At 37.3% G+C, this 27,220-nt stretch overlaps 1 protein-coding gene across 1 annotated transcript; it reads left to right on the top strand.

Annotated features, from left to right (window-relative positions):
• Window positions 1-493: 493 nt before the first annotated feature.
• On the top strand, window positions 494-27,220 carry LOC109061728 (amphiphysin-like). Its single transcript, XM_042767837.1, has 27 exons — window positions 494-688; window positions 2,033-2,061; window positions 6,594-6,699; window positions 9,909-9,963; window positions 10,050-10,144; window positions 11,425-11,520; window positions 11,676-11,783; window positions 11,924-12,009; window positions 14,434-14,509; window positions 15,590-15,672; window positions 16,519-16,657; window positions 16,748-16,870; window positions 17,005-17,106; window positions 17,229-17,252; window positions 17,527-17,553; window positions 17,900-19,603; window positions 19,898-19,930; window positions 20,508-20,549; window positions 20,969-21,127; window positions 21,518-21,571; window positions 22,165-22,212; window positions 22,458-22,508; window positions 22,786-22,827; window positions 24,335-24,631; window positions 25,278-25,451; window positions 25,780-25,881; window positions 25,975-27,220. Exons 1-27 carry the CDS (start codon window positions 620-622, stop codon window positions 26,077-26,079), a joined length of 4,029 nt encoding a protein of 1,342 aa, XP_042623771.1. The 5' UTR covers window positions 494-619; the 3' UTR covers window positions 26,080-27,220.

The raw sequence follows: 27,220 nt of genomic DNA, 5'->3' as shown, positions 1-27,220 counted from the left end.
TAAGTGAAATTTGTAATGAATGAATGAATTAATTAATTAATTAAATATTTTGCATGAGCACATTTCGAAGTATGTATTAAGCATAACAGAGTATTTAATTCATTAACATAAACTAAAACAGAAATAAAAAGGAAAAAATAGGCTATGCAATTTATTAAAAACTTAATAACTGCTTAACTGCTTAATAAAAAAAAAAAAAAAAAAAAAACTAGGGCTAGGGGCTGTAACCGTGACCACACTGCGCCTGCTTTGCCTTTGCCAATGAGGGGGCATCAAAAGTAGGCAAAAGGGAGGGATTGGAGCGTAAAACGTGAGAGTGTAAGAATACACGCAACCACATAAGATGCAGTAGAGCACATCTATTTGCGAAGTTCTACCAGTCTCTCTAGGTTTCCACATCGCCTTACACATGCTGATACATATTATAATGTTGAGCGAAGAATTGTCGATGAAATTCTCAAGCGTATTTGATATCCTGTATTTTAGATATTGATAAATAGCGCTTTGGTAAGGGCTCTCGGTGCGTACTGCGGCTTTAAATGCCGCTCCTCCCCCTCCGCTCTCCTCTGCTCTAGAGGTGCTGAAACGTCGCCTTTCTCGTTTTAGAGCACTAGCAGCCATGGCTGAAATAAAGACGGGCATATTTGCCAAAAACGTCCAAAAGAGGCTCAGTCGGGCGCAGGAAAAGGTATGGATTTAATTAGTTCCTTATTTGTGATAGCTCAACAACTACTTGATTGTTAGAGGACGTTTGACAAAACCAAAGGCAGCATTTTGTGTTCCTGGAGCTGTCCAGCAGATGCTCCGGGCAGGGGAAGGAGTTTCAGGTGTGCGATTTAACCAGCAATATTTTAGGTTAAAGGAAAATGTTTCTTCTTCTCTGCTTTCTCACATGCTTAGTTTACATTTTCACTGCATCAGACCTTAAACATCATTCCCGGCGTCAAAAATGCGCAGACTGCAATCTTAGCCAGCACTGCCATTTAAAAGCAACCGAGGAGCTGACAGAAATCCAACTTAAACCCACGAGGAATTATGATACTTTGTGGTCTAAATTTATTGTATACAACTTCTTGAAGGAGAAAAGATTCATCTCAGTTTGAAAGCAATGGATGACTAGTAGCCTAGATTATAATGTGTCACGGATACAGTGCCACGTAGGCTATTACTGTTTATCTTGCCATTCATCACCTGTCTTATTTTGACTGATTTTTTTTCCTATATCAGTTTTCCTTGCATTTCTGACGATGTAATCCATAATTACTCAAGATGTTGGTTGAAGCTGTCATTTTCCTGCAAGGTCAGGAGAAGGGGAGGCGGGGGATGCCCTCGTCTATGCGGTATGAATACAAGCGGGAGGAGATTTCCGAGCGGCCACGAGATCGTGAAGGCCGCTTTGAATGTGTTTGTAGAGAGACACGCTACAGTCCTTCTCTGTTCAGGACGAGATATGAAAAGACTATTAAGTGTGTGTCGCTTTCGCTTGATGTTTTTGACAATAAAGTGGTATTTACCTGTAGAATGGGATTTGGTTTTCGTGGTTTTGCTTTGACACCTAGCGCAATAGCGAGCTGAATATGAAATGTCTGTCAGCTAGTAAACTGAAGGCGTCCGGTAAACAGAGCAGTAGTGGTTTTCCCGAGCCCGAGCTGCAGTAAGAGGATTGTTTTTCTTTTAATCCCCATGGTTCACTCACAGACTGAAGGCCAACTGTTATGAGACATCGAAAGTGAAGATTCCCTCGAGACCCGTGTTTCATGTTATCATGTGTATGAACTATGGCTGTCACACTGTGGTGGTGTTTTCAGAGTGAATTGTGCGAAAGTGGGACAGGTTTTCCTGGTGGAGGCTTGATGAAAGCTTTATATTCTCTGTCTTTTGGGATTTTGTGATGCCAAAACCCTCTGTAAATAGGCTAGATCAAAACAATAGACTGGTGTTCACATTTTTTAGGTGAAGTGGGAAAGATCATTGGCAAAAGTGTTTATATCATGTTCATGTTTAATCTCATGCATGTTTGCTGCAATTCAAGAACTTCACTGCAACTTTCCTCTATGAAAAGTAACAAAACTGTGTATTTGTCATTTGAATTAGGTCTATGTCTCTTCTGTTAAAATATGCAAAAAACAAACATGGTTTAGCTGATTTGTTAATGGTGCAAGACTTGATTAACCAGCTTGATGGAGGTCAGTCAGTTTAACTGTTGTATGTCATGTTATCTCTTAATTATATAATTATTAGTGGCCATTATCTATCAGAACAATTTAAAAAATGTCCCATTATAAATATATATATATTTAATATATATATTTTTTACATAATGATTTTATGTATATATAAAGAAAACATTTTCATAATGACAAGACCTTTGTGGCATTTATTAATGACTGTTTCATTTGATTGCATCATGATATTTAAAAAGCAATCAATCATGAAACTTATTTTTCTTTGATGACTCATGCTTAATGGTTATAATTAAAATCGTAGCTTTGGTCTGTTGCCAACATAGATTATATTTCCCTAATTTTTATTATATTAAATGTTTGTCATATTCTGGTATCATCTCTAGGTTTGTCTAGGTCCTATAATTTATGATATCACAATTTTAAAGATGCAGTTTTGAAGCCATACAGAAAAATATTTAATCAGATTTCAAATATCTCTCTGATTTCATAAGAGCCTCATGAAGCCACACAGTTCAAGAATGTTCAGTCTGGCTGCTCACAATGTCTATCAGTGTAACATGACTCCCTTAAGGGTTAAGACCATCACATTTAGGAACAGGTATAAAATTTACTGCCTCTGGAACAGAAGATCCTGACCAGGGCAGATAACATGATAAGGGATCCTTTAATCTGAATCCCTGTGGGGACAAAATACCACACACTCAACTGAAATGACTCATAATCCTGTTGCTTACTGTCACAGAAAGATTGAAGCATCGTGACAATGTAATTGTGAATTGGATGAAATATTGGGACTTGTTTTACAAATAATGTAATACCTTTACTAAGCAGCATCACAACAACAACAAAAAATGCATGTCAATTAATTTGTCTTATGCTCTTGTGTATTCCAGGATAAATATTAGCATCATAATTAAACTATCGTTGTTGAAGTGGCACTATTCAGTTTGCTATAAAACATTTGCTTTTCCATAATGTTTAGCAATGATATGGAATATTTTTTAAACATTATAAAACACTTTATGAAGGATAACCTATTTGTCGATATAAACTAGAGGACATCACTGCCCTGTGTGGATGAGGCAGGGTGGAGTGTGTTTTTAAGGCCTAAGTTGGGTTAATATTTCATGGGCCGGTTGCTACTGTTGTATAGTGTTTCCAGGTTGGGCTTTGTGTCTTAGATTAGTGCCATTTGCCTTTTGGAGAGTTCGGTGTTGATTCTCTGGCTCTAGATGTGAGGTTTACAACATTTGTTAAATGAAACATACAGATGAGCACACACTTTGCCTTTTATCGTATGATACAGTGCTGTTTAAAACTTTGCACTTTTAAATAATTATATATTTAGTTAATATATATTTATTTGAGGTATCTGGTTCTATTATTAATATTCCCAGCAGAAAAACATTCTGAACCCTTTCTATTTGCCCATTTTATCAATATTTTTGTGCCATATATGTATTGTTCCTGAATCCTGATCATAGAGCACTGCATGAATGTTTGTGATGTAGATAATTTCCTGATGTCATTATATATGTATGATAGGATGTTATCTATTGATCCATATCAAAGCCTCCTCCAATATGTATCAGTGTCTTACAAAGAAAACATCCAGATGGCACGTTCTTACCACCCAGGAGTAATGCAGAGCTTTGACATTATTCATGTTCCCAGGGGGCTGTCCCTGTGATTTACTGAAGGAGACCCGTGCCATATACTTTCACATGTGGTGGGAGGTAACAGTATACTGAACTGAACTGTACATACAGTTTACTGTACGATAACATGTTATCGTAATTGTAATCATACTTAAAAATAACATTTGAGTTTTTTTTTCTTTCAGCAACTGTCTTCATTGTTCTCTGTAACAGATGTTTTGCCACCTTCAGTTTGTTTGTAAATGCCAATCATCCTGTTCAGGCAATAAATTCAAAGCAACCACAGATTTCTTGTTCAGCAAAATATCAGTTAGCAATAAAATACATTTGAATCTGTCACCATTTTATTGTTATGGTTTTATATTCATATGGTTTACAGATAACTTTGCCATTTTCGCTTCTGAAGAGGAAGCCAGAAGAAGAAAAAACAATTTTGTGTTAACACACTGATGTTAATACTGAACACAAATCCCAATAATAGTGACACAACAAAGATCATGAAGTAAAGAAAATGAGCTGACAGCATGCAGTAAATTAACAAATAAACAACAAGTATTTAACAATAATCACATAATTTATTCATGTGGCAGTGTATGCTGGGAGCTTGTAAATCTGCAATATTGCTCAATATGAAATATGGTGCCTTTTCAGACAAATCTGTTCGGCTAATTGGAACAATGTTTGGGGAATATTGTGATCTAACATGTTTTATGTGGAGTTCACTGTTGAAATTCAGGTAATACACTTTGAAAAAAAAACACATATAAGATGTTACCTTAAGGAGTTAAAATCCCATTAGATTATGAATATTCCATAATATTTTAGACTAGAATAAAACCAGTTAATTTTTTACACCACATGAAGAACAGGTTTTAGGTTGCATGGCAAACCATTTGTGCAGGATAGCTGGTCTATAAAAGAACATACTAACATCTGGTTTAGCTGTACTGGGTGGAAAAAAACAGAAGGTTGTTGGTGAAGCACTATGTGTGTGTTTGCCAAAGCAAAACATCCATTGCCTTTGTAATATACTATAAAGGCTTCAATTGTTTCCACAGAACCTGCTTACATTATGTCCATTGACTTCATTTTGTCATTGTATGTATGCTGTGTATTATTCATGTCTTTTGGAGTACTGAGAAGAGTCAAACTGTGTAAATATTTAGCAATTCAAACATTACATAAAAAGGGTATAGCGAAAACTGAGAAGCTTTTGAATACTTCTAGCCGAGTTAAAATCGAAACAGGCACCCCTCGTTCTTAGCAAATTCAATCCTTGAGTAACAAACGACAGCCATTTTCATGTGTTAGTCACTATGGGTAGGCACCAAGGTGGTCACGTGACAGAAGTCCTCTTTTTGGCAGTGAGACCTGACAGACTAGGAAATGTAATTTATGCCCATTCTTCCTCCCCCGCTCCTGCTCAGCCCTTTCTTTGTGTGTATGTCATGCTTTCCACGGGGTATACAGACACTGTTAGAGGATTCCCTCACGGGAATTCAGTCGTGGCTTGGCTGAATCAATGAGAATGCTGTGGGAACTGGTAGCTACGTCATCCTTAACAATGTTCATACTGGCCTTTATCATTAATTTAATGATCCTTAGACCATGCAAGCATTAATATAGACTCCAAAAATGTTTGACAATAACTAGTCATTAACACTAACGTATTTTGACATGCACAAAAAACACACACACAAAAACACACAAAAAAAAACAAACAAACAAAAAACACACACACACAAAAAAACACACACACACACACACACACACACACATAATTATTATTATTATTATTATTTTTCAAATTCTCTGGGGCCGAGCAATGGTGTGAGGACCCTCTTGTATCTGCTATTTATTATTAAATTATTATTCTTCTTCTTCTTCTTCTCTTTTCTCTTCTTCTTCTTCTTCTCCTTCTCCAAAATGAATCGCATTTTTGAGGGCCTAAACATGCTCGAAAAGTCCTGAAACTTTGCACACACCTGGTGAAAAATTTTCGTCTGATATAGGTTTCAAAATGGCTCGACAGCGCCACCTATCGTAAAAAAATCAACACCCTCGAGCTGTGTTTTCACATGCACGAAAATTGGCACACATATGTAACACACCTACAAAAAAGACTCACAATATCACCCAACAGGAAGTCGGTTATTTTTAATTTTATGAGCAAATTTTTTGCATCATTTTTGTCACATGCCTGTATTTTAACGACACTCCTCCTAGAGATTTTTTCAGATCAACACCAAATTTGGTATGCCTACTAAAGGCCTTTGCGACGAAGATCTTGAGTTTTCGTTGACCGTGGCGGCCTGACGAATTTTCGATGATTCGCCATGAAAAATGAAGTTGCTATAACTCAGACATACAATGTCCCAATATATTCAGTTATAGTCATATAACAGGAAGTGACATATACACTGTATAACTACCCCGAGAAATTTTATGACATAAATGTTTTTTTTTTCAGTTGTGCGATAAATTGTGAAGATCTTGAGTTTTCGTATGGCGCCGGCGCAGTCTTCGATATTCCTCCATTATTATATTATTATTATGTTTCGATAAGAGTCCTGGCCTGAACAAATATTAGCGCCACCTTACATTTTCAGTCGGAGTCAAAAAAAGTTCTACGAAGTTCGAATCCCAACAGGAATAAAGTTATTTTGACTCCAAAATTTTGTGTCGTTTTTGCCATTTTCAGGGTTTTACTTTAACAACTCCTCATAGAGATTTCTGACTCTGTTTTCAGGTTCCTCGTTGCAGAAGTTGGGCGGCCTTACAAATTTCGGTTTCATGAGAAAGAGACGAAAGATGAACAGTTTGAGCAGTGTGTGCAGAATTTCAAAAGACAGGAGGTAAGATGAGTCTGGTCTATAGGGCTATGCTGTGTGAAGGGTCAATATAAGTGGAAAAATATCCATTGACATTTTTTATGTGGTAAAAGTTCTCAATACTAATAGGATAAAGACACATATAGTCCTCATTTAAATGGCAAATCTGGATGCCCAAATCAGATTTTTTTGACTATATACAATTGTTTTTGAGGAACCGCTTACACCTATCTGCATATACACCACACAGGCTTAACTCTAAAAACACTTAAATAATAAAAAACCTATCCATTATCTGCATATACACCACACAGGCTTAACTTGAACAACGCTTAACATGGCTCAATGCATTAGACAGTAATACTAAAAGACCAAAACCAAAAACACAAATCATTAATAATTAGAACCCATTTTTCATGTGAGTGATTATATACACAGATCCGCTGTAAACATCCAGGGGTCTAGCGGTTGAACTTGTGCTGAACAAACGCTTAGAACCCAGTAATACTAAAATCATGTGAGTGATTATATACACAGATCCGCTGTAAACATCAATGATTATATACACAGAACCTCCTAAAACATAAACTTGTCTACTCAACTTGTGCTTAGCATGAAATTGTACCTGAGCACAAAACTGCATCTGGGTTCAAATCTCACATAATATATTTTTTCTCACTCATTAAGACCAAATGTGTTCATCTGTGATTTTATATATCAACAGCAGAGGTTTGTGTGCATTTTATTTTGTGATTTATTTTATTTAATAGATTGAAGCGCTCGTCTGTGCACAAGCTGCCGTCACTGATATCAGCGGCAACAAACACTCAGCATGATTTGAAAAGCAACACATTTCAGCTTCAGATTGCCTCTTATTTAACACAAACGACTGAAATTAATACTCTGCTAGTGAACTGGAAATGTTTCAAAAACATCTGACATGCAGCTCGCATTAACAGGGGAATGCTTACATGGCAGGCACAAATGCACCTATCCGATTCATATCAGATTTATTTATCGGCCTGAAACTGATCTGAGAATATCGAAATCCATGTGTTTTTTTCCTGCTTACAGGTTCGTAGGCCGTATTACAACAGTAATGATTCTCATTCCTGCTGTCACTACAACACTTCAATCCCACAGTACTACAAAAGCACTGCCAGGATGCACGGCACAGATACAATTCTCTCTGTACTCTCTTTCGTTAGAACTATGTGGGCTAATGCAATACACACTCCATTATCTACTCAATATCTCAATATTTTTGGCCTTTTGGCTTTTATATATATCTCAGCATTTAAAGGGGTGTTTTTTCTATTAAAGGAGCTGTCATTTAAACCAAATAGCCATTGTAGCCAATTAGATTTAGAATACAAGTGAAAAAAAAAAAAAAAAAAAAAAAAAAAAAAACCTTAGTAAAAAAATAAAAAACTTTTTCCAGTATATTCATACTAAAACATTTTAATATGGAAATATTAAAATCAATTTAAATTTTGAGTGATGCAAAATGAATCTAGGTAATTAACTGATTAACTGAAATTAACAATTTGAACTGATTCACAGCAATGAATCAAACTTTTACTATTAAAGTTTAAATCAAAGACTCTGTTACAACATCTCTGCCTAAATGCTTTTTTTGCTTGTGAGTGACAAAACATCTCGAAACAAACCTTTATGAAATGTAATGGGCAAATGAAAAGTTTTAAAATCATCAAATGATGTTTAATTTTATATTACCACAACTGCAAATATACCACAGTTTATACAGCTGGATAAATTATATTGGCCTAGCTCCATATACTTTGAGGATGAAAAGCTATGCAATTAAATTTAGAGTTGTAGTGAGGTGTATGTGATGGAAGATAGGGAGGGAAAGTGTTCCAGAAGAAGTGTGTGTTTGCTGAAGTAAAAGCAGCAGTCTAATCCCACCCTCTTCACCTGTCCTCACTAATCCTGATTAGACTGCTTTATGCTTCATTTTGCCAGTGCTTCCAGAAACACTCTCCTCTCCTCTGCTCACCTCATTTCTCACCTCCAAACATCTCTTCTCATTTAACCCCTGTCTCTCAAGGACTAAATGTGATAAATTGGTTTGTGGAAAGTGAATTACATGCAGAATAAATTGGTCTAATATTAAATTTGCTGAGTCAGAGTCAATCACTACAGCTGGAGGATACCAGTCACAGCCAAAACTGAACCCACACACCATATGCTAAAAGTCTGGCTCATAAAATGCTTGTTAGAGCAGATACATGGAGCCATCATCTACGTTGAGATATTGTACACTTCAATTCTCTGCATCAGGGCCTGTAAAATACTGTCAATTTGATACTGGTCAAATGTAATGGCCACCCTAGACTGTAGAAGACAGCAGACTGTTAATGTTAACTAACCACATCCCATTCCTGTAGTCGAGCTAAAATAACCATTATAATATATCATACAAAATGACATATTGGCATATTCTAGTGGCCACAAGATATCACTAATGAAGCTGTCTGTTAAAACAACACTAGCACCTTTGCTGAAATGTTTGTGTGTGCTTTAATCAAAGTGATGAGTGATCAAAGCAATGCTGACATATTTCAGACTTAAGCAACTAAAGGTGCATTATTCAACCATATTGTGTAGATAAAGATCATCAGAGCTGATAGAGAAAATTTGGGCTTTTCATTTCAATTCTCCTTGTAGCCACCTTAGAGTGCAGAAAATGAAATGACTTCTATCTGCTGCATTGACTGGAAAGCTCATTGTGAGCACTTCTTTTGTATGTCTCCTTGTGATTCTCAGTGCGACACAGTGATTTCAGCACCATGGACAGCAATTATTCTCCACCGCTTGAAACGCTAGTTATTATGTTGTCTGCAGTATGAAGAGCTTTTTACTGTGATTCGATTCGCTTCAGCTATGAATTTAAAAATGAAAGTTTATATATATATATATATATATATATATATATATATTTCTGGTTTCACTGTATTTAGGATCAAAGAAACACAGCAGACCTTTTCAAAAACAGCAAAAAACCAGCCACAAACTTTTAAATGGTACAGTATGTATAAAACTACTGCCTTCAGAGATTCATTGACAGATCTGAAAAAATCTGAAAAGAAAACCTCACTAGCATATCAAAGCAATTTAATATTGACATTATCAGCCTGTGTGGTTTAATGCCTGATGTGATGAACCTTAAAAATGACAATAAATCTCCTGTTTTGTGTTCTGATCCATAGTTTGAGGGCTCTAGGCTTCAGAGGGAGATGAAGGCCTACATAGCAGCTGTGAAAGGTGAACCATTGCAAAATACACACGTACAAGTACATACACATATCTGCATAATACTGAATTGGATTCTCTTTTTGTTATGATTGCAGGGATGCAACAAGCATCTAGGAACCTGACAGAGTCATTACATGAAGTATATGAGTCTGACTGGCACGGCAAAGATGATGTCATGATTATTGGAAAGGTAGCCAGAAATATAGTTGGGATTGTCCATGTGATTAAAATATTTAAAATACCGATGTTATCATTTCCAGGAAAAAAAAATATACTACTGCTTTTAAAGAGAAGAATAAATATTAAATATTAGTGGTGACAAGTTGATGAGATCCATCATACAAACGGCTTGTGCGAAATGCTGAGCAATTACATATGTAAGACAGCGTCAAAAGAGCTGCAAAAGATCAAGGATAGGTGTTGATTTCTCTTCACAGTTTTATATGCTCAAGAACTGTTGGGAAGTGGGTGAAAATACGTGACCTCTGGTACACTGAGCATTGTGTTCAATTATAAATTAAAAATGGATCATTTGAAGATAAAAACAAAATCATTCTCACCAACTCTGGAACATTCTTATCTGTTCTAGTGAGATCTGAGGTTTAAGAACAAGCAAGAGGTTTTGGCAATCTCTTACACGACTCCGCTGAGGGATTTGTACTCAGTACCTGTGCCAAAGCTAAAATGCTGTGCCTTTTAGAGAAAATGGGGTCAAGTCACTGAGCCATTTAGGTCTATTATGCAGCCCATGCACATGCATTTCACAGATAATTTATAACATATATTCAGAAGGAGTCATGTCAACTGGTCATGTTAATTAATCCTCAGGCTGTTTAAATTCCCATACAGCAAATTTAATAGCTGGAATAGCATATAGGTATGTATAATGTATAATTATTATTTAGAGGAAAGAAACGCTTTAAGTCATTTTATTATATTTTGAGTATCACACAAGCAATAGTGCTGTTTTTCTGAATATCAGGCTGCATATTGTTTTTATTAGCGCTTTTTACACTAACAGCAGAGAAAGTTTATGTGTCAAACTGAAGAAAAAACCAAACCATTCCATCTGTCCTTCTGCCCACATAGATGATGTGGTTTGAGGGAGGGAGTTATTAATAGTGGATAATGACATATGTCATTTTTAGTTTGGGAGTGGGGCTGTCCTCAGAAAATTTCAATTTCATTTACCCAAGGATGCTCATTTTTGTTTACTCACACCTCACCGAATTCAGCGTCCTGGATCTGATTTGCATCCTCTGTGAATGAGCAAGAGCCTAATTAGATTTTAATTTCTCTGCTGCTGAATCATAAATCCAACACCTATACTCTTTATGTTGCAGAAGCTGCAGAATAACATTTAGAGGGGGTTATACAGTAGATTCTCTCTTCCATCACTCTGATAAAACTCTCATGCTTGTCAAATGCTCTCAGTTAATCTGACTGATGGCTGTCTTGCCTCCTCTGCAGAACTGTGATGTTTTGTGGGAGGACTTCCATCAGAAGCTGGTAGACTCTACCATCGACACACTGGAAACATATTTGACTCAGTTCCCAGATCTCAAGGTGCCGATGTCATTTTGCTCATACTGAATTGGTTTTAAGGAGATGGGTCATTCATTTAAGCTGATGCATGCGCCAGCACAGTGCCAAAAATGAATGCAAAACACATTCAGCAGAAGGGTAACCATAGTAACCCCAAGTGTTTTCCCTCCCTCCAGATACGTGTTGCAAAGAGAAGCAGGAAGTTAATTGACTATGACAGTGCAAGGCACCATCTTGAGACCCTGCAGGCTTCAACCATGAGGAATGAGAAAAAGATAGCAAAAGTATACAAGTCTTTTCTGTTTGTGCATCACAACTTGGTCTTTAAAATGTTATAAACACAGTTGCTAAAAAAACATATAATTGCTGACACAGTGATCTGAGCTATTGCTTGAACATATGTACCATATCTGTGTGCATGTAGGCAGAGGAAGACTTGAAAAAGGCCCAAAGGGTTTTTGATGATCTCAACGTTGGCCTGCAGGATGAATTGCCCACACTCTGGGATAGGTGAGACATTTTAAGACTGACTGCTACTGAAATCTGAGTTTTATACTAGGCTACGTGAAAAGCATTCATAGAATCGGTTTGCTTATCCTGACGTCTTTCTATAGTAGCTGCTTTATTATTTTAATTCTGTTAAGAAACATTTGATATGAAGAGACCACCCGATTACAAATGGTATTAATTCATTACAGATGCCTATATGGTGTGAAAAGTACCAAGAGAGTTAAAATTGCTTTGTTGTTCTCATTGTTCTAGTTGGACATTTTGTTGGGTCATGTTTTGACCCTTTGTTCACATTCAGCCCTAACTGGTGAACAACATTATGTGGAAGAATAGCTCAATAAATAGCCACCAGTCTCTTATATAACTAAAGGCTTGCTATATCATGCCCAGTATAATTATTGTATTCTCAGTGGGGTGGCAGTAATAGGTACAGCCTGGTGCCCTGACAATACAAGGCTCTGGCCAATAATATTGATTTCATTTGACCAAAGGCCTTCCTGGAATTTACATTTACAACCCAGCATTCTACATTTATCCATTAGTTGCACAGCATGCTAGCTGTGAACACTCATGTCACTGCTGCAGTTACAAAGAGTAGAGGAGGTAAGTTGTTGTTTTATCAACACTTTTAAAGGGAAAGGAATATGCTGCACTGATCCAAGAAGAAATTGGGGCAAATTTGTAAAATATAATTCATGTAGATTGAATACTGTTGGTCTTGTTGAAGAAAAGAAAAAAGAAAAGAAAAGAATGTTTTTTAGGTTTGTGTGGCGGGAGTTCATCTGGATATTTAAAGCAACTCCGTGGGATTAAGCTAGCTAAAAAATTTGTGGTCTGACGTTTGGATTGAAGAGTAGAGTATTTTGCATTGTTGATGGAATGAGTTGGATATTAACAAAATTCATATAGATGAAAATAGCAGGATTGATATGGTGGATGTGGTAACATGCTATGAATAGCTGGTTTACACAACAGGAGTCATTTGCTTTGTCACAAAGATCAGAGTGTGTCTAGATTAGTCATCAGTTTATTTAGAGTACTTATTTATGATTTATATATATATATATATATATATATATATATATATAATATATGCTATATGCTCTGATTTACTCTGCATATTTGTAGCATGATGTGCAATATCCTGTATATTGCAGCAAATTTGTGTTTTTAAAGGAACAGTTCAACATAAAATGAAAATTCTGTCATTGTTTACTAACCTTCATGTCATTTCAAGCCTGTAGGACTTTCTTTACTTCTTTTTGTCCATATAATGAAAGTCTTTCCTTCTACCTTGGAACATTTTCTTTTTTTTTCTAATACAATGAAAGTCAATTGGATCTAATATTGTTTTGGACTCCTTTGACTTTCTATTATTTGATTATTATTCTATTATTCACGTTTTGCAACAGAATGACTGAGTAAATGCTGTGTGAACTATCCCTTTAACTACTGTGTATTTTGAGTTTTATTGTAGACAGTATTTTGATGGTAATTCAAATAAGGTATATGTACTGTATCTTGTGGTCAGCTGTATATTGTGGTGAATATGCTCTGGTAAGCAGTGTGCTGTTTTGAGCTGAAAGGGTATGTCTGCTCACTGGAGCAACAGCTTGGTTACATAATCTATCCAATCGGTAGCTTCCTCTCTGCACCAGACCCTGCAGCCATGCTCATTTCAGCTCAGACCAGAAAGAAAAAATGACTGAGATACATTCATAACTGCTGCAGATATAAAAAATGGCTGTCACTTTACATTTGTATTATTTAGGATTTTAGGGTTCTTACTGTCATGCAGGCGTGGACTGACACATTTTAGCTTATAGCAGCAACTTGCAGATATGATTCCACATTCTTTGTTTGAAAAGGATTAAAAAGCTTTAATATCTTGCTTCATGTATTCATGTTTGAGGTGCAGAGGTTTGTGTTAGTGCATCACATTTGCCTTTGGATCCCCTTTCACATATGTGACCCTGGACCACAAAACCAGTCATAAGGGTCAATTTTTCGAAACTGAGATTTATACATCATCTGAAAGCTGAATAAATAAGCTTTGTTAGGACAGGACAATATTTGGCTGAAAATATCTTACCAAAATATCTTTATGGAACATGATCTTTACTTAACATCCTACTGATTTTTGGCAATAAAAAAATCAATAATTTTGGCATATACAATGTATTTTTGGCTATTGTTACAAATATACCCCAGTGACTTAAGACTGGTTTTGTAGTCCAGGGTCACATATGTGGTAAAAAGTTGTTGATATTTTAAAATAGAAACAAGGAATTCTTAAAATCTAAATGACATCATCAGTGTCCATCTGTTTTTCTTTTTGAACATCATCCAGATGCTTCTTCAACATACTGCGCACTTGTTGGAGACTGGAGCCTAATCATTATTCTTCTCCTTTCCTCTTTGCAGTCGGGTGGGGTTCTATGTGAGCACCTTCAAAAACGTGTCCAGCCTGGAAGCCCGATTCCATAGGGAGATCTCTTTTGTGAGTTAGATTAATTTCTAAATCTCTTGAAGCTGTTAAACATGATGTTCCTCCTAAATGTCACAAACAATGAACTGAGTGCTCAGAAACACAAAGCACATGTTCCTCCTCGTGAATCATTCTTGTTTCTAGACACTTGTGATTGACATCCGAGGAACAGTTCCTGCTACATGAGGGTTTATAGAGTAGTCACCAGCTACTGTGTTTTCATGAGTGGTTTATGACAAAATTCACAGTTTTACATAATAAGATTAGGAGCTTTGTTTCTGATCCATGCAGTCAGTCAAAGAAAAGCTCTCATGCTTCGCATGAAATCTCATTTTCTATTCAAGCTGCTAGTTTTGCAGCAATTACTCATGAAAGACAGATAAAGTGTGTGTGTGCGTGTGTGTGTGTGTGTTAGTTTTATAAATCACAGAAGAGACACTGATGAATGATTGCGCGATATTTATAGGGCTGTTTAACTCTTTGACAACACTGTGTGGGAGAGCAACTTTTTTAAATGCACTGCCTGCTCTACATTCATCCAATAGATAACTCTTTAAATACTCTTTGAATATTGCTCCAAATATTATTTTCTAGTTTTATATTTATTATATTTATTTATTATGCTATTTTTCTAGTGTTAGAGACATTAAACAGTGCTAATTGTGCCTCTTTAGATCCACATCTGTCATTTTGGGTCCACACTGAAGGTTACAATGTTTTAGCTGGGAACTCCGCATTGGTAGACTATGTTTATTATTAGAAACAGCATATTGGCATAAGTGGGCTTCAATGCATTGTTAAAGACTTTTTTTTCACCAGAAGGGGTAAACAATGCTGCTCTGCACAGAAGCTACTGCAAAGGTCTGCTCTATTTGTGTCAGTGTGATCAGTATAGAGGTCAATGCATCACTCTGTTGACGCATGCATTATTTTTTACTTTTGTTGAAGGAATGAAAACTCATATTCAGTAGTACCAAAGAACCTGAATGACAACATTTATTTCACTAAGGTTGCGTTAGGCAAGTAATTTTGCTTGAGTTCTTCTCATAATTATTTTTTTTCCAATGATTTCTTTCTCTGTTTTGGATCCAGCTCTGTCATAAGCTGTATGAAGTGATGAATAAGCTCGCTGAGCAGCACTCGGACAAAATGTTCACGATTCAGGGAGCACCCAGGTAAGGAACAGCCTTTAACCTCCATTAACCTCCCTGCACAAAATGTTCTTATTCACTGATGGCACGGATGGTTGTACATAGTACAACATTGTACAAAGAATGAAGAATCGTCATGTTATAATGTTGTATATTTATTGCCACTTTGAAAGATTATAAGAAAACAAGATTGTTGCCATAATTCTGGCTGTTAATTAAATGTTTATATGGTTTGGCTCTGTTCGTGTTCTTCCTGTTACAGAGTGAAACGGTAAGTGGAATAGCATGGACTGTTAGTGTATGTAAAGACATGGGAGGTTTACTTCCTCCAAAGTGTTCTAAGTATAGAAAGGCAAATGGAAGAACACCTTTGTTCTTTGTGAAAGAACACCTTTGAGTAAGTAAATGTCCTGTGCACAAAATTGGTTTGTAGAGCAGAGGACACCCATAGCTCAACAGCACTGTGCTTGACGCAGATGATGATAGTTAGTTTTGTAGATCTGGTAGGTGATGGGTAATTATGCTGCAGATGTTTCTCCTTTGCTTGTTTTAGTGAATCTCAAACTTGTCCTACACTGTAGGTGCATCATTACATCGAAATATAGCTTCAAAGTGAAAAGCAGGTGGTAAGCAGAACACAGTGTGATAGAAATGATTAATTTTACGGTACTTGGACACAATGGAAAACTGTGATGAAGTAAGACCATCTCTTAAATAGTTCACACAGCAAAGCACGGACGTGTTGGTTGCAAGCTGCCCTTCTAAAAAATCTCCACTAAGAGCTCTGATCTAGTGAAAATATATATTCAGAATAAAAGAAGCCATGATGAGTTTTCAAGATGTTATTTGTGTGTCATTTTTTATTGACAGTGACTCAGGGCCCCTGCGATTAGCCAGGACTCCCACCCCACCTGATGACGAGAGCCCTGACAGCAGCCCAGCTGCCAGCCCCAACCACACACTAAGGCCCACATCTCCTGGCCTACCTCGACCCAAATCACCTTCACAGGTAGGACTGAAACCAGTAGGACTGAAACCAGTATTTGTGAGGTTTTGATTTGTGAGGTTCAAAGGCACACATGGTATCTTTTCATATCAGCTCAAAATGGGACCTCCAAAACCACCTCCTCCAAAAGTTACTCCAACCAAGGAGCTCCAACAAGAGCAGATAATTGACCTGTTCGATGGAGGATTTCCAGAGATCAGTGTTACATCACCACAGGTGAGTGAGCATTCACTTATTTTACTGGTAATGTGGAAAAAGGAAAATATCTGCTAGTAGTGAAATAGATTACTTCTGCAGCATTTGACCTTATTTAATAGTCAGTTCATTTTATTTTTATGTCCTTACTTTAGCCAAATGAGAAACCTGGAGAATCTCTCCTGGACTTGGATTTTGATCCATTCAAGCCTGATGCCAGTACACCTATCGGGCAGACACAGTCACCCATATCTCAGGTCCTTCTTCACACTCTCAATCAAATGAAAACGTTTATGTCTTAGCAATCATTTTTATTTATATAACATAAATCAATCAGTAAGCAAACAGAGTTTAAATTCTTGCATATTTTTTCTTACAGACACTACCTTGGGATCTCTGGGCGGTAAGTCTGCTTTCTTTGCCTGTACTCTGATCAGCTCTGATCTATGTGAGCTGATGCAAAGGAGAGAAATCTTGGTGCTATTAGTAACTTGGTGACAGAATCCTGTCTCCTTTCCTGATGTCAAAAGAAGTGGCCTAGATTTGTAGTCTCTTAAAACATTAAATTTGCACTGACATGAAATGTGAATTGACTGTATTTCATGACAAGCTCAAATACGTTCCTGTCGAGCATTAATTTGATGGCAAATACCTCTGATATCTCTGTTCATTTCTAGGGAAATGCTTCACAGCCTGCACAGCCCGTAAGTAATGACTGACGAGAGTGTCTTAGTAGAAAGCAATTGCAAATGTAATTAAAGTTCATGGCAGATTTAACCTCCAGCTTTCAAGACTTTGGTAAATTGGCAGATAACTTCTTAAATGTTCATTTATTCATTAACGTTACAAATTAGAAATCTGTCCCCCATTTCTCCAGTGTGACATTGCATTGCGGTTTACACATATTCATGTATCATGATCCTCATTTAAAATATTCCTACTTAGTTTCTCAAATATGTGCCCCACCTCTACAAACACCCATCAAACTCTAAACTCACACAACATAGGGGAAACTTACTTACCACTTGTTACCTTTCTTTCCTTGACCAGGCTGCAGATGCTGGCTTCACTGCCAACTGGGCAGCTGACTTTGGCTCTTCAGCCACTACGGGTACAGAGGAATCTGGAAATGCTCAACCTGCAGTGGATGAGCAGGGATGGCCACCTGCCGAAGGTTGGCCTACAGAGGCAGCATCACAGCCTCAAGAAGAGGCAGCCACAGATGAGGTTAGAGCCTGGAATCCAGAAAATTATCCTGAGCCAGACCCAGACTGTGATCCCTGTGCTATGGGGGGTGGCGAGGCCAAGCAACAGCATCCAGGACAGGGGAAAGAGAGTGTAGAGGAAGGTCAGACAGACTGGGCTAAAAATCAAGTGGAATGGGCAGAAGAAAAGGCAGGTTTTAGGTCAGAGGGGAGAGATGCAGAGGAGACAGCGGGCTTGCAACCAATGCCTGGAATCATATTCACAGATGAGTTTGGTCAGGAGATTCAGGACACCACGGAGGGCATAGGGGGAGATAGTTCCAGATGGGGTCTGTCTAGCCAGGTTGATCTAGATGGATCCGGCTCAGAATACGAGACTGCTGAAGAATGGGGTGATGTCCCAGGACAAAACAGTGGATGGGTCAGTGCAGATGATGACCTTGAATGTGCCAAGAATGAGAATCCCGTTGTGGCACCAGAACAAGGCACTGTGGCCCGAGAGTGCTTTGCAGACTGGGGCACAGCTGATGGTGTCCCCGAGCAGATTACCCCTGCTGACTCTGGGTTTGGTGGTGATGCATTTGCAGCCACCTGGGATCAGCCTGAAGCAACACCATGTGTCTCAGAGCTTGAAAATGAAAGCTTGGAAGAGCCGCTTTCAGTCCCAGCCAAAGCAGGAGCAAATATGCCTCAAAATGTTCTTGAATCTACTCCGAGTTCCGACCCATTTGACACTGAAGGTAATGATCCATTTGGTACAGGGGATGATCCCTTTGCTGCATCAGGGGATGACCCATTTGGGAATGGAAATGATCCATTTGCGACCTCGGACGAAGATCCCAGTGGCTTTTCTGGGAGTGATCCCTTTGTTACTACAGGCAGTGATCTTTTTGATACTGAAGGGTTATCAACAGAGAGTCCAAAAAGTGGGTTTAATTCTGATCCGTTTGCAGAAACCCAGCCAGGAGACAAAGGACAGTGGTCAGCGGACCCCTTTGCCACTGAATTCACATCAGACCCTTTTGCTACTGGGGGCAATCAGGACCCATTTGCTAATGAGACCACATCTGATCCTTTTGCCAGTGAAAGTGGTGGGGACCCATTTACCAATGAGAACAACCAGGGGTGGGCAGGGGGTTGGGAATCCACCGGGACAAAGGAGATTATTGGACAAGGAAAAGATTCTGATGTCTTTGATGACAAAACTGGACATGCCAATGGGTTTGCCCAGTGGGCAGCTTTTCCTGCACCAGCTGCAGACTCTGAGAACTCCAGTAAGGGCTCCTGGCAGGAGGTGAGTGATAGCAGTGGCTTCTTCTCTTCTGATGGCCAAGGAAACTTTACAGCAGGCTGGCCAGGTGAGGCTGTTCCATCTCAAGACCCCTTTACCTCTTTCCCTGGGCAACAAGACACCTCTAATCTTAAAAGTACCATTGCAGAGGACCAGGTCTGTCATAAAGAGCCAGAGAACTCAGACCTGTCTGAAGACGAAGTTGCAAACCGGAGATACGGAAAGTTATACCAAGAAATAGATACAGAGCTGGAAGAGGTACCTGACTTCCTGCAACTCTGCTTAGCTTAGTGTAGAGTAGACTACAGCAAGAATACTACCCTCTTTTCCTGCAGATGAAGTACTATTTTCCTGCTACAAAACCCTTCAGACCCTGGAACCCCTCCCACAGCCCACAGTCCCAAGACCTGTTCTCCTCTCTCTCCTTTGCTTGCTTTCATTGTTTGTTGGTTTTGCTAACTTCAAGTAGAATTTACAGTCCTCCAAGTGTGTGCAATTAAAATACATGTCTTTGAGGGTTTACATGCTAATTACTTATTTAATTCGGTTTAGGTGTCCAAAAAGGCTTTAAACGGATTTTCTAAGGTAAATAGGAGTTTAGAAAGATGAATCTAACTTTTCAATAGATTAAAAGATCATTCATAATGACATTATGAATTACTGTCAATGTGGCCAAACACAACAGCCACATTGTGCCAAGTGATTGTGCTATCATAATAGCATTGCTTAGAATTGGTGGTTTTGAAAAAGAAGAAAAATTATTTTAAATAATTTAAGAATATCTTTAAAAAAGATAAGAAATTATGGATCTCATCATTTGCAACAAAATTCAACCCCCAGGGAGTTTCTAAAATATTCCTGATATGATTTAAATAACAAATACAATTATGTTTTGTAAATGATGACACCAATTTTACAATGAACATGCAGAACCCAGTGATAAAAATAACTGGCCCTGCTTTAATATACCAAAAGCTGTTTTATATCTAATGCTGTGATGATCCCTACTAATTCCTGTTCCCTGAAAGATCCATTAAACCATTTCACACAGGAATTATTTTGAAAAAAAAAAGTCTAACGTAGCTAATTATATGTTTCAGATTTCATACAAGTAAATTTGATTTGCTTAACTCTAACTTTTTAATTCTCTGTTATTTTTTAGGATGCAACAGTCCCAACATTTGCGGCTGACTTTGATAAGATGGTGAGTAGACAGTCTTTTGAGAGTGAAGATGGATTTTGACTGTAATGCTCTGTACTTCTTACTTAATGGGTGTCAACCCTCTTACTTAATGGGTGTCAATGGGCATTTATTTATTTCCATGAATGTTTCTTTGTAATATAATTTCTTGTAGTATTTTTTTCTCTTTTTATTTTTTCTAGTTTTGTAGAAAAATGTTTTCATATGCATTTTATCAAGACAATTTTGTCGTCATTTTCTCCAGTGAGTGTCGTGTCTCAAATTCTGACAGTACTACATAAATACATCTGTCATTGCTTGTTGCAAACCATATCTTTGAAAGTGGTTTTAAATCTATGGGTTTTGATACTGGTCCAGTAGTAAAGGTGTCATTGGCCAGTCTTATACTAGTTCTTATTGTTCTCTTATAAATGTATATAAAGTCTGAGGTTGAGGCCCCAGAGGGTGATGTTGCTGAAGGAGAAGGTGAAGCAGCCCCAGCCTCAGTACCTGAGGGTGGGGAGGGTCCTGTCACCACTCCCCCTACAGACACACAACCAGCGGAGATCACTGCTTCAAGCCCCCCTGCAGAGATGGCTACAGTGAGTGACAAAGAGTTAAATTATAAACGTCATCAGAAAAACTGTCATCACCATCGTCATCAACGCCATTGTCAACGTTTTTACACCAATGCTTTCCATCATTACTGTTATCACTTTCATCACAACATCATCATCCTCATTACAGTTGTTGTGATCATCATCTTAATTTACATCAATCTGTCGATACTGTTTTTATCATTTTCAATATCACAGAATTCATAATTAACCACCATCATCCAACAAAACATAAAAACATCACTATCTCCCATGATATGGTCATCATGTCATCATGTTATATTATTGGCTACATATACATGTATTCCCTCACATCAAATTGATCAGAAATGAGCTGTAGCCATTGATCATATCTGTGTACTGTTGTTTATAAAGAGCGCTGTGGAGTCTCCAGTGTCTGCTGAGACTGAGGCAGCTGAGCAGGCTGAGGTATGTACCTCTGAAAAATAATTCAGTGCCTGCATGTTGGCCATTTTACCTTTTGTATTTTAAAAACTCAAATGTTTTAGAAAAGAAACTCTCTGAGTTCTGATATTTTAAACACATTTGATTTGTTTTAACACTGATTTAACAAATGTTTTAAAGTTTTTTTATATTATTGACATAACTGTACATAAATATATTTGTTTTATTATATTGTTGACATGTAGATTTTTTCCATAACACAAAATTGCATACACTACCAGTGCAAGCTCTGACTTTTCTTTTTCTTTTGTATAAGTCAGTTACATAAGTTCTTTTTATGTAAGTTTCTTTTTATAAGTTATTTTTAAGGAGGTGAATTTTGAATGTGTTCATTTGTGTAAAATGGCATACCAATTATTAGCATTTTTATTACTTTCTTTTTTTTAAATTTACATATGCTTTGGGGTCCGTTTAAAGTATTGGTTTTATTTTTCATTAGCAACAGTAGGATGTCAGAAGCACAGTTATGTAGTGGATCTTAAAATAACAGTTTTCACAAAGACTTTGGTTGAGCCTGAGATTTTATTGTTGATAAAAAAGTCTCAACCATTCTTTAGCTTCCAGTTGAGGACATAGAAATGGAGCAACGCAGTGAAGAAGCCCTGGTAACTATAACTTATGTCTAATGAATGGCATAAGAGAAACTCAAGTCATATGCACCACTGTTGCATATGTGCTTGGTTACTGTATCTAGCAAATCCTTGTTCTCTGTAAAAATGCCTTTTGGCATTTGCAATGTCTTCAAATGAATTATGTATGAGATGTAAGGTATGATAGGAAAACAGGTGGTGTTATTTGGAAGTATAACAGAAATTGGAGATAGCATGGATGTTTTTTTATTTGCATGTAGGATTCTGCTTCCATCCAAGAAACACAGAAGGAGTCACCTACAGAGGCGGTGGTAATTTCATTTTTATAATTTTATAATTTCACTGCCTTCCTATTATGAAATCAGTACTGCTTTTATTAGTAGTAAAGGCCTTCCCAGCGTCAAATTCACTGAGATGTTCATAAGCATCCAGGCTCTGAAACAGATGATTAGTAACGGTTATGAAGGCAAGCCAGATACTAACATGACCAGAGACAGATTTGTTGACTAATCACTGCAGTATGTGTCATTATTAATTTGAATAAATGAATGTGTAATGATGCTGACAACCACATTTCTTTGTGTGTAGGCTACTGTTGAGGATAAAGAGTCTCCCATTGAAGAGACTCCGGTAACTATTTAAGTCTTAATAGATCGACTAACTTTTTTTATACTGTTATTTTTATTTCATGCTATTATTTCAACATTGCTATTTAAATATTTACTGTATTTTTATTTATGTATTTATTTGTTTTTGCTAATTGTTTTGTATCATCATGAAGCCATATGAAAATACATTTATTTAAACATTTTTTATTATTCAAACACTGATATTGTAAGATATTTCTTGACTACCTAATATTTTTAGTGAGTTCTGCGGAATACCTTATAGCATAGAATTATTAAGATATAATATAGAGTCTCAGTCTGATATTAAATCATCATCTGGCTTCACATGAAACTTTGTGTGGTTACCAAACTGATGCACTGGAACAGGATGGTAGCCACAAATGTCATTATTTAGCCTTGCAGAATGCTTTTTTAACAGTATGTGTTGATGGATGGAGACTTCTAACGTGCTGTGGCATTAATCAGAACCTATAACCCATCTTTTTGTATGTGTATCATTTATTTTAAGTTTTTGAGGGTACAATGAGCAGTTGCAACACCTGGCAGCGCACAAACACTGTCCGGCTCTGACATAATATGTTCTTCTCGTTCCAAACACAAAACTTTGTTTTTAGATCCAGAGCTGATTAGAAGGCTAATGCTGCCACTGTTTCAGCCATTTCTGATTGTACCTTTAATTAATTTTAATTTCATGTTTTCTACCCTGGTCTTTTCTGTTACAATAGTTTTGATCCACATAAGGTTGCACACACTAAATCCAATTAAACAGAGATGATGTTATAACCTGACAATTCCCTTGCTTACTGAACCTTTAAATAGTGACTTCACTGATGACTATTATTACCCATCCAATCACCATGTTCGGTTTCCATGGTGACTCCATTCTTACATCACCGTAACGGGCAGTAATTTTACATTCTCTCTTTCTAAGCACATTAAGTGACTAAGCAAGTGGAGCAAAAATGTTTGGGTATAAATATAATCTATGCATCTATGTTTAGTTGAATCTGAATTCAGACGTTTTGAATTGTATGGGGTTTTGGAATTTATTTATGTACTTGCTGAAAGTTCAAAAATGGATTCCATTTTACAGTTATCTTTGGCTTGTTGTTGAATGAGTTAGGTTGAGCTTTTCGATGACTTCTTCCCATGTATATTGAGATCATATAGTCTCTATGATCTGAGGAATGTTCACCCATACTACTTCATCCAGTAAGCAGTGGTCATCCACTATGAATCATGATCCCTGTTCCTTCATGCCGTCTGTTGAACATTTCCCCTAACCAAAGTACTTGACTTTTGGTGAAACTCAAGTCTGTTTTTTTGAGAACTGACTTGCCATTCCTCATCAGGGACAGTTTTAACCTCAGAAGTTAAACTGGTCCCTGCACCCCTCATTGTGACACACTGAGTGCTCCCCTCCATGGTTCTGTAAACCGATCCATCCACATGAGTGGCTTGTGTTGAGTGTTCAAACACTGGCTCTCACTCCTAAGCACCTCTTCCAGACTATAGATGCCAAACCAGAGGAAGAGGCCAGTTCACTAGAAGCCAAACCAGGAGATGAACCAGATAATGTTGAGCCCAAACCAACAGATGAACCAGATAATGTTGAGCCCAAACCAACCGATGAACCAGATAAGGTTGACACCCAACCAGGAGAAGTTCCTGATAATATTGAGCCCAAACCAGGAGATGCTCCTGATAATGTTGAGCCCCAGCCAGGAGATGCTCCTGATAATGTTGAGCCCCAGCCAGGGGATGAAACCAGTAAGGAGGGTGCTGCAAACAATGAGAAAGAGGAGGTAGATATTCACATGTGATTCTGCACTTTGGTATGCAGGCCATTGACAAAACCCTGGTTTCTTTATGTAACCATTCTGGACTGTACTTTAAAATTCACTGCTACTTAGAACTGAATCCAAATGATTTAAAACATAACTGTTCTGCTGAGTTTTTATTTTGTAAATTGATATGTGAAATGTCACAATTACTTTTCAGTAACATTTTACAACAAAGCCTCATTGTGCAAGAGAAGGGGTTATGTTAGTTAATAAAAAAGCAAGTGTTCATTGTTTGTTCACATTAGTTCAAAGCGCATTAACTAATGTCAACTGATACAGCTTTTGATTTTAAAAAAATGCATTAATACATTTTTTTTTAATTAAACTAAAATGCTGTAGAAGTACAGTTCGCTACTAGTTCATGTTAACTAAAGTAGTTGACAAATGTTAACAATTGTAACCTTATTGTAAAGTGTTACCCATTTTCCTTTTATTCAGTTGTTTTTATTTATTACATTTCTTAAAAATCTATTATGTGTATATGTGTGATCTGTTTCATGTGTATTATGTATCAAGCTACTTGTCAGAAATGTACTTGCATATCTTACCTTCAGGTTTATTACTTGAGTTACGTGTTGAGTGATGCTGCTTCTTTGCCTCACCTCAGGAAAAGATGCCTATCCCTTCTGTTGTTATTGAGCCTGCCTCTAGTAATGAGGGTGATGATGACCGTGATGGTGATATCATATCTCCAATAGCAACCAGTGGCAATGGGGTGATCACAGATTGCCAGACAACCAAAGACATCTCCTCTGGAATGCCTCCTGGATACCTTTTCAAGGTGAATATGAAGCAAACACCATTTAAGTAAAGGATAGACTACAGTCATACATTTATTTTGGAATATTACCTGCTGACTGTACATTATTCTAAAAACAAAGAAACGTGGTCATAAAATATTGATCCGTAGTCTAATGTGCAAAACTTCTGATTCATTAGTCACTGTAACTAAGAGAATGCAAAATGAGGTAAACAGTGAAATCATTGATATTAAAATAATATGGTAACAAATACCAATTTGTAACATCAAGCAGTAAAAATAGCCCATTACAGTGTACAGAACATTCAGCCTAGCAACAAGATGAACAAATTCCTATGCTGTCCTGCAGGTTGAAACGATGCATGATTTTGAAGCAGCAAACCCAGACGAACTGGAGCTGAAGAAAGGAGACATTGTTTTGGTAGTACCCACAGAGCTAGCTGAAGATCAGGTATGATTTGTCTTGACTTTCAGCTTTTGTTTTATTCACTTTTCTTATGATAATCATAATGTGATTTTGTTGCTCATTTTGTTCTCTCTTCAGGATGCTGGTTGGCTCACTGGCATCAGAGAGAGCGACTGGCTACAGCATGGCACTTCGGCTCATAAAGGACTGTTTCCTGAAAACTTTACACAGCGTCTGGAGTAAATGATTTCAGTGTGTTGTAAGAAGGCACGTGGATCTGGACGTTTGCAGACAGAGCCACTCACCAAGAAGTCTAAAGTACTGATGACAACTGTCAATCAGACTAGGCAAATACTACATAAGAGGAAATAACACCATCGACTAAACAAAGCAAGAGGAGACACAAATACCTACTCCGAGCATAAAGAAAATAACCAAGCATGATGTGATAGTATGGTCAACCTTTTCTCGCAAAACCAAGATAAAATCCCTGTTTTTTGTTTGTTTTCCTGTGAGCAGCAACGAATTGATGTGTGCTTTGTTGGAACTCTGGTGACCTCCACATGTAATTCCTGTCTGTCTAAATAACTAAAGTGAAAGTTTCCCCTCTAAAGACAAAAAAGTAACCTTATCCTCTCTGCACCAAGTGTATTGTATTGACTTTGTTGCTCTGCAGCAAATTTTATCAGAATTTGTAGTGATATGATCTATTTAACCATTTTAAGTGTTACACGAAACTTAGGTGTTTTCTTTGAGCTATTTCAGATATAAATGTGACATTGCATCAACGTTAGTGTTCTCTGTAGTTTCACGGCTGGCCGTGCGCGGCTATGGTGGTGGTATTTGGCATATATTTGATACTGACAGTTTATGGCCGAGACTTTCAGTGTTTATGACAAATTAATCAAAGTCCTCTTGATGAATATGAATATGTGTTGAGTTCCTACAGCATGAGAAATGTTGTGAGAAGAAATCTGAAATATTGCACCTGGCTAATACAGCTTTGCAAAACACAACATGTAGCTCCCTATAATTACAGACATTTTGTGTATTATATTCACAAGGACATAAATGCAGAACTTATCCTTGAATGGACGTGGAAATATTTATTTGTGAATGATGTTTTATGTTTGGAGAAATTGTATTTATTCAACTTTATATTTTTTAGCCAATGATACGTGGGAAAGTTTGGGGCGGGAAATCCAAAAAATATGCAATACATGTAATTGGTTGATAGAGTTATCATTGTCTTCATCATTTGGTTCTGAGACAAAAAACAGCATCACTCCTGTGTTAGTATTGTTAGCCTCACTGTAGAGCATTTCTGTGATGTACATATCTGTGCTAATTTAACTGTAAAGTGATTAAAGAATAGTTCATATGA

Source organism: Cyprinus carpio, chromosome A2, assembly GCF_018340385.1.
Source record: "Cyprinus carpio isolate SPL01 chromosome A2, ASM1834038v1, whole genome shotgun sequence".
NCBI lineage: Eukaryota > Metazoa > Chordata > Actinopteri > Cypriniformes > Cyprinidae > Cyprinus > Cyprinus carpio.
The sequence above is the reverse complement of the archived record's forward strand: the minus strand, read 5'-3'. Positions and strand labels throughout refer to the sequence as shown.